Here is a 14,016-nt window from a genome sequence, read left to right as displayed (position 1 = left end):
GGTGAAGAAACATCCACATTATTATAACGCCATTATATCTACCCTTAAATGCTACCCTTTTCTCTAGATACCAGTATCAGCATTCAAAAAACCCCATATCTGTCGACAACTAGAACTAAGGTTCTTACTTGCACACAGGACAACGCCAAGTTCCTCTCTCACAGTTGAGCTGCAGGTAGGACTCCAAGTCAAAGCACTGCGCAAAAACAGACAGCAAAAGAGATGGTTTACCAGAGAAACATGGTGTATACTGTGATATATTCAATCCAATTTAAGTTAACAAGCTTCCTAACCTGTATGTGTCTGCAGTCGTGGCCCCTGGCAGGCAGCTGAATGCGCCGGAAGGTGATTGGACACTTGAGCGACACCTTGATGGCCGTCTGCTCCACGCCATCCTCGCCGTTAAGACCGGGAGTTCCGGGGATGGTACCGCTACTGAAGTTCCTCTTAACTGAGGAAAAGAAAGGGATGAGTTGTCACGGAGATGACTCAACCAATGAGAATGAGCTTTATTGCTAAGTATGATTACACACACAAGGAATTTGCACACAGTGAGTATTGGTTCTTTCCAAAGAAATGGCATTCCTACTCACTCTTAGTGACACAGTGCTCTGCTGGCAGGAGTCTCTTCTTCATGAGACCCTGAAGTACAGAGCGCACAGACGGTCTGTGAACCAGCTGCAGCACGAACAGATGAGACTGTAGAGAGAGAGAGACAGAGAGAAGGATATAAACTCTGACCCATATTAAGCATTATTTATTAGTAGAGAGAAAACAAAATAGTTAGAATTTTCGGAAAAATTGTAAAGAATTTTTTCTGCATTTTAAAAATAACATTTATACATTTTCTTAAGAAAGCTTAAAGTTTAGAGTGTTTATTGCATCAAAGTGGGACATTGTTCTCCATTTCAAGCTGTTTTTAACGCAAAAACACATCCTGTGTTAAGGGTTCGAGTTTTCCGATATAACGAATATTCACAATTATTTTGTTAGCGATATAAAATTAAGCAACACTGAGCATGTTCACATGCACCATCATGTAAATGTTTTTCCTTAATCTTTCCTTAAAAAACAAAAAACGATCGGCACATGTACATTTTTGCAGAGTACCCAATTTTGAGTTGCATGGAAAAACCTTTAGCGGCATTCTTACTGGCTTATCAAATGTGCACAAGTGTTGTGCACATTACTGTTTACGTTTTGAAGTCAAAAGCTGAGAATAACCTGAGGATTTCAAATGTCATGGCTTTCTTGCACTCTGACATTTTGAATTATTTTTGGTTATTATCAGCGTATTGGTGTGCATGTAAAAACACTCACTGTGAAAAGCACAATGCACTTTTTATTTGACCATTAAGCTTCCTAAAGACCACATCACTGGACTGGTTTCAGGATACTTCCTTGTGTTGCGATTCACGAGTATGAGAGCGATGAGATGTTTTCATACCATCCCAGATGTGTATGACTTTCTTTCTTCTGCTGAACACAAACAAAGATTTTTAAAAGAATATTTCAGCTCTGTAGGTCCATACAATGCAAGTGAATGGCGACCAGACGTTTCAAGCTCTAAAAAGCACATAAAGGCAACATAAAAGTAACCCATAAGACTCCAGTTGTTTAATCCATGTCTTCTGAAGTGATATGATAGGTGTGGGTGAGAAACATCAATATTTTTAAAAAAAAATTTACCTACACCTATCATATCGCTTCTAAAGACATGGATTCAACCACTGGAGTCATATGGATTACTTTTATGCTGCCTTTATGTGCTTTTTGGAGCTTGAAAGGTCTGGTCACCATTCACTTGCATTGTATGGACCTACAGAGCTGAAATTTTCTTCTAAAAATCTTCGCACGATCAACTTCCAGTGGCAAATACTTTCCCCTCGCGGATTTCGCGTGGAGTTCAAGTTTGGTGAACTTTGACAGTCGAATTTGCAGCGTTGACCAAAAGGAAGTTGCTTGGTTTGAAAGTGACCTCTGTGTGGGCGGTGTTTTGTACACAGCTACACAGAATACTCACAATGGACAAGGATGTCATTTTAGCGGCGAGTTACTTTTTTACTTCACTTTCCCAGAGTATAAAGTGCAGCATTAAACAGAGGCTGCTTGGCAATTCGTTTTTTTCTGGTTTCATTCATGCTCACATCTGCCTATCCCTTCTTCGTCCGCAGAATTTCGCCGTGCAAAGGTAAATAGTAATGGTTAAGTCAGTGCAAGTACAATTCCTCATAGCATGCAAACATTTTAGGAGTATCTCTCTCTGCACTTACACAGCAGCAGGCCGTGACTGTGATCTGGATGGTGTTGCGTCCCGGCTGGCACACTTGCTTTAGGTACAGGGGTTTGTGGGACGTCTTGTTATCCCCGCGCTCGATGGTGAGAGGCGTGGCGTTGACGCTCACCTGCACCGACGCCGGCCAGTTGGTGTTCATCTGCCGGTCTTCATGGTGATAGCACTTAAACTGCAGCTCCAGGTCTGGCCTGATAAACACACATACGACACGTTAACATGTCAGCTATTACAGCAGTGAGCACCATATGAGCACTTAAAGGGACAGTTCACCCAAAAATATCAATTCTGCCATCATTTACTCACTCTTCTTCCCACGGTTGTTCCAAAACCGGTATGACATTTTATGAATTTTTATTTTTGGAGGAAAATCCCTTTAAGGAAAATGCTTAAACACGTGTTTATAAACCCATCCAATAAAACGTTAAATGTTTAAACATTTAACACAACATTTCTACTGTTAAATATTAACAAACGCACAGAATTCCTGAGCTGTATGTTAAGTATAGATGCTGACCTCATCATGAGGGTCTTATAGACGGAGTCTCGCAGCTGGAAGACGTGGTTGCTGACGGCCAGGTTGTGCTCCAGTCTGAAGGGTTCTAACACCACACCGTCCCTTACTGGGAACGTCAGGCGCAGGTCATCACTGGGGTTCCCTACGGACAGAAGAGAAGAACTTCAGTTACTGAGGTGCCCAACGTCAGTTTACAGCTGTAATTCTCTCATCAATGAAAGAAATATGCAAACTTGAAGAGAGGCATGAAAAATTAAGCATGCAAATAGAGATTGGTGTGATGAAACTGAATTAGTGGTGTAACTCTGCAGCTGTTTATTAAGCATTGAAAAGTGACAACTAAGGCTGTATGATTTATTAGTAAACATACAGATCTGTCAATGTTAGCATTAATCTAAACTATCAGTATCTGTCTGAATTGTCTGATATTGAAAGTCTTATTTTTCTAACTTAAACAGTAAACTCTTTTTATGTCATGTTGTATCAGTACTAAACAGTTATTTGTCTTTGCAATAGTCAGGGTCCCCGCACAGTAGTTTCTGGTTGAACATGATTTATTAGATAAGGATTTTGTAAAAATCATTTTATAGAGATTGCACTCACTAAGAGCAATTCTAACCAATGAACGTTCTGAGAGCTGAGCACGACAACAACAACAAAAGTTACTCCAGAAATGTCCATGACTTTTACAAATGTTAAAAATATAAAATAAAGATTTTCCGATGCATAGCGATCATCATTTGAACGATCTCAATATCGATTCATAAATCCCAAGATCGATCTTTTACTCTATGCGCAAACCTCTAATACAATGTGAGGAAATCACTCGCATTTGCAACTAAATTACGTGCTATGCGACTAAAATTGATATATTTGGTAACTGGCTGGTAAATGTTTAGATTTCACTCACCAGTAATTGCGTTGTATAGTGATGAAGTATTCAGCAGCGAGATCCTTTTACGGTGTGTTGAGAGTAAAAGTTGTTCCGTGTAATGTGTGTCCAAAGACGAAATCCACGAGACCCATTTGCCATTGAATAAAAATGTCTCTTAATATAATTTCTGTTCTTTACTGTCAGTTGTTGATTAAAAAAAAAAAATTTTTTTTTAATTCTAATCATGCATAGCACAGATGAGATAAAGCCATTCGAGTCATCTCTCGTTAACATGCGCTCATTTACAGACACTGTTCGCGGAACAGCCGGTTTTCTTAAAGAGACAGTACTGGTTTTTAGCACGTGTTCAACAAATCGATGTAAATACCTGTAAATAGTACAAATTACACATGTAAACAATAAACATGTAACAAAATATAATATATGCAATATATTATCATATTTATTGATTGAATACATAGATTTGTTAATTTATAAAAAGCTAAAATGTGACCAAAATGATGAAAAACTAATCAAATCTAATTTGTAAAATTAATATTCCCATAATGTACCTCGTTAGAAGGTCCCCTGTATAATTAACCACATAAGCCAGGAGAGAATTTCTTTAATATGCAAGCAAAAGGGACATTATAACTAAAATATAATGATATCGATATCGAATCGAGAGCTTGAGAATAGGAATCGAATCAGGAAATCTGTATCAGTACCCAACCCTACTTAATTGCCATCTGTGTTTTTTTGTTTAAAATTATTTCGTCATAGTTTTAGTCTTTTGATGAAAATGTCCTTTAAAAATAGTCATTTCATCATGTCACATTCATTCATTTCATACAATTTTAGTCAATGAAAATAATATCTTATAGTTGATGATAATGTGCAAAATGATAAAAGCGTGTGTCAAACTGTAAGGCTTTGTTCACAATGCAGGAAAAATCTGATTTGTTTTTCAAATCTGATTCTTTAGACTGACTGTTCAAACTGCAGGTTATATGTGGACAGATCAGATTTTTTGCTTTTGCTAGCACGTCTACATTAGTTGTCATAGTAACGATGCAAACTTGCGAATGTTCACCATGCGTGAGTGTTTATCAATGGATGTTTTTCATGAGGGCATCCAAATATTAACACATTCTTCACAGAAAATGGCTTAAAAAGAGGAGAGGTGGCATATGCAATGTTTATTGCTGCTAGGGTTTACAACTGTCCTGTTTTTGCCAGACGTGGACGCGCTTATTATTTTAGCTGGTAGCGAAACGTCCCGTATTGAAGGCTTTGTGTCGCACATTGAAGCATAAAAGGGTCGGTCAGCGAGACTTTTTAAGAGGACTCCAGGCTTGTATTAAAGCGCTCGAAATGCTCAAGCATCCTGAATTTGCGTGAGACATTCAACCTCATTGTGTTGTGGTGGCTGGCAGCCGGTGTGAGTTACCACACCTCAGCGCACCTCTTTGGGTGAGTAAAGCCAATATCTGTAATTAAAAGAGGTTTGCACTGCTCTGCTGCCCTGTAACATACAGTATATATGACATATGGGTGTGTTCCAAACAGAAGAGATTCTCATACTTCACCTTCCACTGTCAGAGGACTGAAAGGTTTAATAAAATGGTCATTCTGAACTCACTTTTTAAGTCATTTTTATTGAAAATTCTCTTGTGACGATATTACAGCGTGGCCATCATTATTGTTTTCTCTTCAAAACGTCCTGTGAAGGCATCGTTTATGCTGTATGGAATGCAGTACATGTCTTCTCATCGCAAAACCTGACCAAAAAAAAATAAAAATCACGCACAACGAATGATGGAAAAAAACGTGAAATCTGAGCTGACCGTTCAGACTGAGATGCATTAAGAAAGATCTGATTTTAATCGGATTCCAAACCACCTACGAACGTGGTTTGGATCGGGCTTGTAAAAATCTGAACCTAAACGAATTTGAGTCAGATTGGCCAAAAAAATCTGATTTTTTCCTGCCTGTGTGAACATAGCCAAACAGACCAAACTTTAAAAAATTTTCAAACATTTAGAAGAAAAGTATAAACATTTTCTTAATTGAAAACATGTATGAAACATATGAAAGATACTTCAAAATACTGTATAACTTTCCAGATCCTGAGAAATAACAGCATATAATAAATATACTGAAGTATTAACTAGTCTTTAGAAGTTAGCCTACTGTATTCTGAATTCTTCATGCTTTAGAGACTGTTTTTAAATTTCCATGTTTAGCCAGTTTAGGAAATTGCATTGCATGTAGCGTGTTTTTTACAGAAACAGCGTATTCACAATGCAAGTTACGCAATGCAATTTAGGCATATTATGACTTACATATTATGCGTAGACATAAGTTGTAATATTACATATATGTTGTGGATATAGTGATTAATCTCATCTCCAGGGTGTATTTGAGTGAGGTAATTATCCCGTTTTAAAACAGTTCACTTTGCCAGTGTTCAGTGCAGTTAACACAAGCAGCTCAAGCAGGGAAATCCCCAACAAACTGTATTAACTATTAGACGAATCCACATCTAAACTCTTTCTATAAACAGTTGTTAATTATGTATCTTGCTGTATCATTTTTATCTCGTCATATTTTCGTCAACAGTATGCTTTAACAAAATCGTTTAATTATCGTCATGTTGCATATTTTTAGTTTTTTTATTCGTTATTGTTGACTAAATCCAAAAACCCTTCGTCAATGGATGTTTTCGTCAGTGATTTCCTTAATAAGATTAACACTGCACGCCATAATATTAAAATAACTATTCTAATATCAGCTAGAATTTTTGTATTGGTGCATCCTTAGTGTGAGCAATATATATTTTACTAACATTTATATCACACAGAATTACACACAAAGATCCCCAGATTGTAGAGTAGGGGTGTTGGCTTAGATGCAGTACCACATTTTACCTGTAGGGGGCTGCAGAGAGTTGATGTTGGGCTTGACGTCATGGAGGAAGGGCGATTTGACGTCTTGGCCGGGGGACATATATGGAGGCATTGAACTGCCAGGGGTCATAGGAGGAGTGGGGTTTCCTGGGAGAGGAGAGCTGGGATATCCTGGCATCGCACGCCCAGGCTGTGAAAGACAGATGCATGCAGGCATTACTATCTGCACCGAGATTATCTTTACAACCAAGTTTTCATAACTGAAGTTCTGCAAAACAGATTCAGCTCTGTGGAGTTTGGACCCTGACTGCCGAAGTCCGATCACGGCACTCATGAAACGGTGGAATATTAACAAGCAGCTCGTTTCAAAACACAGACTCACGTTTCAGCACACGGGTCAATGACATAAGGATGTCCGAGATGACAAAAAGGTTTAGAAGACATGTGGCAAGGTCTTACGAATGTAATCTTTGTACAAATGTTGGTTTCATTGATTTTCTTAAAATATTTTTTTATATTTCTCCCCTTTTCTCCCCAATTTGGAATGCCCAATTCCCAATGCGCTCTTAAGTCCTCGTGGTGGTGTAGTGACTCGCCTCAATCCGGGTGGTGGTGGACGAATCTCAGTTGCCTCCAAGTCTGAGACCGTCAATCCGCGCATCTTATTATGTGGCTTGTTGAGCGCGTTACCGCAGAGACGTTGCACGTGTGGAGGCTTCACGCTGTTCTCCGCGGCATCCACGCACAACTCACCGAGAGCGAGAACCACATTATTGCGACCACGAGGAGCTTACCTCATGTGACTCTACCCTCCCTAGCAACCGGGCCAATTTGGTTGCTTAGGAGACCTGGCTGTAGTCACTCAACACGCCCTGGATTCGAACTCACGACTCCAGGTATGGTAGTCAGCGTCTTCACTTGCTGAGCTACCCAGACCCCTGGTTTCACTGACTTCTAAAAATCTATTATACTATTTTCTACCAAAAATTTTATTTAATGACTTGTAAAATATCAAGTAGTGTATCCATCAATAAAAAAATAGTAAAACACTTTCCTTGCACTTTGAATTCATGCGAGTGTACACGCTTTAATCGTTTAAAATGTTTCATCGAAAAAATATCTCCTTGGCATGAATTAAGTTTTCTTAGATGTTTACTCCATTTGACCTGAACGCTATAAAAAGTTAATTGTAGGTGTATTCAAGTGATCTTTTGTATGAACTGCATTTTAAATATATATTTTTAAATAATTTAATGAGCAGTGTGTGAGAAAGGAAACTAACCCCGTTGACAGAGGCCTGGTTAAAGGTGTTGTATCCAGCTCCAGTCACTCCAGAGGACAGGCTGTTGTGGCTGTTGCCCTGTCCGTTAAACTGGTCCTGGTAAACAAACAAAACAATTTCAGCATCGGGCTTAAAACAAAAAGAGTTGACCCCAACTCTATTAAGTGTAATTATAGAGCTGGATAGTGACTAAGGCTCTGTTACAAAACCTTGTGTACTGCCTACATAGTCAGCTGCCTTCCAAGGAAGCATCCTAACCATGGCAGAGCCTCATAGGTAGCAGCAACTCTGTGCTTTTTGCATGATAAATGGTATTTATATGATGCACAGTGAAACTCCGAAGTGCACCTATGATGCCTTAACCTCCTGCAACATGCATGGACATTGTATTTTGGCTTGGCTATATGCAATGCATAATTTAATTGAAACTGACTGATCTCAGTTCAGGAGACTCCATGCTGTCAGTAAAGGGTTAAACGTTTGACACGTCATGTGATAAAACAACATGGCGGCGATCGCAGAGGAGTTTGTCTTTGGTTGAAACACCAACAAAACTACATCTGTTAAGAAACCTAATTAAGTTTTACATTGAAACTTGTTTGAGTCAAAAGATTAGAATCTCTAGTTTCATCTGATATGATATTTTTAAAACGTGAGCAATTTATCACTAAACGGCACGCTGTTAAACACAATGAGCACATTTGTGGACTGTATTTCAGTTAAAATAACATTCACTGTGCATTATTACATTGAGAATTAATGGATGCATCCAAAAACTGGAAAATGTTGCTTTCAGAGACTTTCTATGGAGTTAGGATGAAAATAAGGTGCATTTCAAACTGTTCTGAGACCAGTGCAGACAGATAGCACGCTGGAGGTTAAGTGATTCACTAAATAGGGAGCAAGGGAGCATCTTAAAGCTCTCTGTGCGGATAAGTGCATTCACTCCTAAAATCTAACCAAAAGTTCATTTTCAGGCTGCAGATGATGTTTGGACCACTCAACATGTTTGGCAGCCATGGGACAATGATAATCAGTAAACGGGACTATGGTAATAGATTCAGAATTTAATAATGTATAATTTTATTTTAACATGGTTGGCAGTGATTGGATGATGCTGGCCATTACTTTGAATCAGAATTAATTATACTAATTTCTGCTGTAACTTCTCAAATATATAAATAACCAACACTCCTGGAAACAAACAATTTGATAAAAAAATAAAATAAAAATGGACTTTCTATAGCTTGGTATTATTTTAATTTATTAACACAACTTAGTCTCACTATCTACATATGTGGACATACATTTTTAGGAAAACTATTTGGTCTTAAAAAAAAAAAATGTCTTCCCGCTTGTTTCTTAGGGGCTACAAGTTACAAATTCAAAAGGGGAATGGAAAATGCAGGGGTCTCAGGGGGTTAAATTGCTGCCTACGTAGGGAGTTCACTAGGTTTTAGAACAGCGGCTAAATGATACAACTAGGGCTGTAAACGATAAAAATTTGTTAACTAATTAATCACACATTCTTCTGTGAATAATCGCGATTAATTATGGTACTGTTCATTGTGCATTAAAACACATCTTAAAATATAATCATAAATATTTACTTTATACATTGTCTGAAAGAACTTGCAAGACATTGGTTAGTCATCATTTATTGTAATTATTTAAATACGTTAAAATGTTCAGTTTTTTGTGGAGTTAATTAGACACATTTTTACAGGTATAAATCGTTGATACAAGTATATGAATACATGCCATAAAATCAGTGGACATGCTGTAATTAAATGTTGGGCAAAATCTTTTGTTTTACAGTGGACTTTTTAATAATAGGATCAATTCAATTTATATCAAGCTTTATTGGCAAGATAAACTTAAGTGTACATTGCCAATGCATTATTAGACACTATTCATATAGATATAAACCAAACTGAATGCTGAAGTTTAATTTGCTGAAGTTTAAAATCTCAAAACTATTATTTTCTCTGTCTCTCATGCATTTTCGCTTTTGAAACCAGTCAAACTAATTGAGTTAAGCATTTTCGGGTGATGCGAAGAGATACGGCAGCTTGTCCGTATCTCTCCCACACCTGGCTCACCGCTTGCGGATAAAGTCTCCATTCTCCATTCAGCAGGGTCATTTTTTAGCTACAAGCGGTATAGCATTTCACTTGGGGACCTCATATGATCAGAAACAGCCCTGCCATACAGTAAATCTGCTCCTGTGTTTATTATGCCTGGGACATGGGTCATGCATAATGAATAAGCATGCACATCTCCACACAATCAGTTTCTGTGCTAGGACATGCAGTCAAGTCTTGAAAATTGTCCTGGAAATTTAGATATGGCAATTTTAGCAACAGGAAGAAGGGAAAAACATTACAAAATTTCAGAAGCATAAAAAAAAATAAAAATAAAAAAAATAAAAAATACTGCAAATTAGTTGCGTTAATTTTATTTTAAAAAACATGTTACGTTTCTCAGCCCCAGTTACAACCAATGAACACGAAATATCGGTGCACTCGTTGAGTGCATATTGCAGTGATATGACTAAAGTGATAATCTAATGCTGTAATTCCAAACCCAGCATGAACTTAAAGTGCCGGGGTGGGCTCGTCTTTCACTTGTACCTCCAAAAATCTTTTCACATCTAGTTACCTCTTTAAAGTTCACTGCAGTGTTTGTATCACAAACCAGAGTTTTTTTTTAAAAGCGCATCTTGTTTGTCACTAATACTGATGAAAGAACCAGTTCTTTGGGAAACATGATACTGCTCGCAGCATGTGATGTGTTGCAATTTGTAAGAAAAAGGTTTCCAACTTTCTAACAGAAGAATATGAGTTTCAGAAAGTACCTAACTTACTAAGTGATTAAAGTAATAGTTGACCCAAAAATATAGATTTGTTTTCTTCCATGGAACACAATGGAAGTTTTGTAAAGCAGCTGTTTTTCATACAATGAAAGCGGACCATGGACTGTCTGGTCTGTACCTTAAAATCGTGGTTTGTACCTCACACAAAACTATGGTATGGCTTCAGAAGAAGGTGTATAAAGTATGAGTCATATGGACTAGTTATGGTGCTTTTTTGGCTGGTCAGTGGATGCTTTCATTGTATGGCCAACAGCAGTGTGAATATTTTTCAAAACATGTCCTATGGGTTTCATATGGATTTGGAAAGACATCAGAGTGAGCAAATGATGACAGAGGTTTAATTTTTGGATCTACTATTCTATTAAAACATATTAATTTGGCTTCACTGAAAATGAATAATCTTACCTTGTAGTATTGACCGGGGTTTCCTGGTCCTGCAGGATACTGGCCCATACTGGGTTGCTGGAGGGGCATTCGATGGGTTGGGTAAGATGGGGAAGGGGCAGACCGCTGTGGACCAGGGCCATGGTACTGCATAGGCTGGCCTGGGTATGGGCCCCCAGCTCCCATTCCGGGACCGTACTGCTGCCCCGGAAATCCCTGTATGCAACAAAGAAAAAAACAGTCATTCCAGGACAAAACACCATGCTGACACATCTAAATGAGTTTTGATCATGTTGTAAAGATGCAAAGTATAGCTGCACCCTACATGAAATACCAGTTTGGATCAAGAGTAAGTCACAACTCACGTCAGAGTTGTAGGGGCGTTTCAGTCCCTGCTGGTGTCGCAGAGGACCCTGTTGGCCTCCCTGGTAGATGGGATGCTGGGGCAATCTCTGGCCCTGCTGTGCGTACATGGGTCCCATGGAAGGGGGTCTGGAGCCAACCATTCCAGACGGGGCCATGCCGGGAGGGCCGCGGGGCCCGGAGTGCGACAGGAACTGGGTGTTGTAAGAGGAAGCGCCACCCATCTGCAGAGCAAAATAACACAGATCCACACCCATCAGAACCAGCGTCGTGTAACAATGGCTGGAGACAAGCCTGCTGCCGTGAGTTACGGCTGACAAGCTCCGGGCACGAAAGGGAAACGCAACTAGGTCACCACAGTAAACAATCAAGTCCCGTCTCGCCCGTGAAGTCTGCCGTATAAAGCTGGACAGACAGGTGGAATGTGAAATCCACTTTCTGAGACAGAGAAGTGCTGGAAAATGTAGGAAGAAAAAACTTTTTTTTGTTGTTGCAATAATTAAAGCCATGTTTTTGGAATGAGGGATTGTTCTTCTGCATTGGACCAGCAGGGGGTGAATTGAGCGCAAAGGAGGAGAGGTTAATAAGTGTTCCTCTATATAATAATTGTTGAGATTGAGAGCAAAGAATTTACAATAAAAATAGAGCCCAAGCCTCAGATTAACAGATATAGAAATTAAAGATTTAAAGTGATGGTTCACAAAAAATAAATAAATAAATAAATAAATACAAATAAATCTGTCATCATTTACTCACCCTGAAGTTGTTCCAAACCTGTATCACTTCTGTGGAACACAACAGTAGATGTTATGCAGAATGACAGCCTAAGTGAATTGTGACACAGAGACTTTCATTCTGCCTAAGGTGCTATAGCACCTATTGTATTTGTTTGTTTTCTTATTCTCTTCTTTCCCCCCAATGGGTGTCTATGGCAGCCGTATGAACAGTTCATAGGAAAATGCTGAAATCTGACACACTGATAGGGGTTGGTATGAATAGGTATGAAAATTTGGGGTCTCAAGTAAATAATCTATAGTGCCGCCACCAGTTCAAAAATTCACTTTTCTTTTGCGCGTATTTTTTGAACCACTTGGCCTAGAAACTAAATTATTTTTGTCTCATTACTCTCTTCATGAAGATTGTATTAAAACTCTGCCAATTACAGTGGACGCCATCTTGGATTGTGACCTTTACCGTTTTTTCACTACTGCTCCAACAAACTTTGCCTGATTTGCACAAAAATAATCTCCAGACTGAGCCGCACAGAAACAATTTATAATTTTCTGACTTTGTTGAAAAGTTATGTCTACACAAAGTTAACGAGGTTGACATGAAACAAAAAGTGAGGCTATATTCTGGCAATGCTTTGTATCGAAACGAATCTTGTTATGCTTTGTTAAGACCATGGCTAAGGGTACATGCAATGTTTTGTGAAAATGGCTATTTTGCCCGTAAATTTGAACCGTATGTCCTAAAATCATGAGGTTTTCAACTATACTGCCTCCGTTATTTAGAATTTTATGAAAAAGTGATGTATCTTTTGAACGCTTTGTCGGATTTAAAAGAGAACTGGTTTACATCCTCTACTCGTGTCCTGAGGGTACCCCAGCAATCTTTAGATAGCATCACCTATAGTTCGAAAGATAACCAACACTTTTGTGTCCCGACTCTAACCTTGGCATGTCTCTTTGCCATTCTTGGACCATGTCAACTGCGTAATGCAGTGTGTTAAATTCCGGACTACAGTTCAAAAGGTTTTGAGTTCGATCCCCACCAAGGCAGGTCTTACAGCTGAATTTCTATTGTACTGGAGTTCTTTGTATTGTGCTTACTGAATAGTTTCAGAGCCTACCCCTGATAATTTCTGCTTGCAGGTATTCTTATTGTTCTTCTTCCTTTTTCTCCCCAATGGGAGTAAAAGGCAGCACTATGAAGCTTACATAGCAAAATGATCATATCTGGCACACTGATAGGGGTTGTTATGAATAGCCTCTATGCCTGGTTTGGGGTCTCTAGGTTAAACTCTATAGCACCACCAAAACTAAAACATTTACTTTGCTTTTCAACTGTTTGGTCAAGAAACAAAATTCTTACTTCTGATAACTCTCCTCATGGTGATTTTAGTGCATCACTTTCATTAGAATTACATTGCTACTCCTTCGGTAAAAAAATAAATAAATCAGATGATCTTCTGCCCAAGCCGCACAGAAATGACAAAACAGAATTTTGATTTTCATTTTTGCTGAAAAGTTACACCAATACAAAGATGACTGGAATGAACGCTGTGCTTGGCTGTGCTGACTCTTAACTTGGTATGTTTCTTTGGTGGCTGTCAACCTTGTGGCAGTATGGTGCACTGGATAGTGCGCAAAAATGCGGAACGGTAAGGTACAGGTTCGATCCTGCCCTGGGATTACAAATTCAGTCTATGTGTTCTTTGTGTGGTGCTTAGTGTGGTGCAATGCTTGCCATTTTGGTGCTTGGCCCAGTAGTTGCTGCTTGCAGCTATTTTCTTATTT

General features: G+C 38.8%; 1 protein-coding gene across 1 annotated transcript in view; it reads right to left on the bottom strand.

The window, feature by feature from the left end:
- Positions 1-14,016, bottom strand: part of LOC127433897 (zinc finger MIZ domain-containing protein 2-like) — a 72,990-nt gene that overhangs the window by 8,093 nt on the left and 50,881 nt on the right. Inside the window, exons 6-14 of the mRNA XM_051686214.1 lie at positions 11,500-11,721; positions 11,156-11,350; positions 7,876-7,971; positions 6,615-6,783; positions 2,811-2,952; positions 2,274-2,484; positions 594-699; positions 294-451; positions 129-196 (exon numbers count right to left, since the gene is read on the bottom strand). Coding sequence (XP_051542174.1) covers positions 129-196; positions 294-451; positions 594-699; positions 2,274-2,484; positions 2,811-2,952; positions 6,615-6,783; positions 7,876-7,971; positions 11,156-11,350; positions 11,500-11,721 — 1,367 coding nt within the window. The remainder of the gene's footprint in view (positions 1-128; positions 197-293; positions 452-593; positions 700-2,273; positions 2,485-2,810; positions 2,953-6,614; positions 6,784-7,875; positions 7,972-11,155; positions 11,351-11,499; positions 11,722-14,016) is intronic.

Source organism: Myxocyprinus asiaticus, chromosome 43 (genome assembly GCF_019703515.2).
Source record: "Myxocyprinus asiaticus isolate MX2 ecotype Aquarium Trade chromosome 43, UBuf_Myxa_2, whole genome shotgun sequence".
NCBI classification, from domain to species: Eukaryota; Metazoa; Chordata; class Actinopteri; order Cypriniformes; family Catostomidae; genus Myxocyprinus; species Myxocyprinus asiaticus.
The sequence above is the reverse complement of the archived record's forward strand: the minus strand, read 5'-3'. Positions and strand labels throughout refer to the sequence as shown.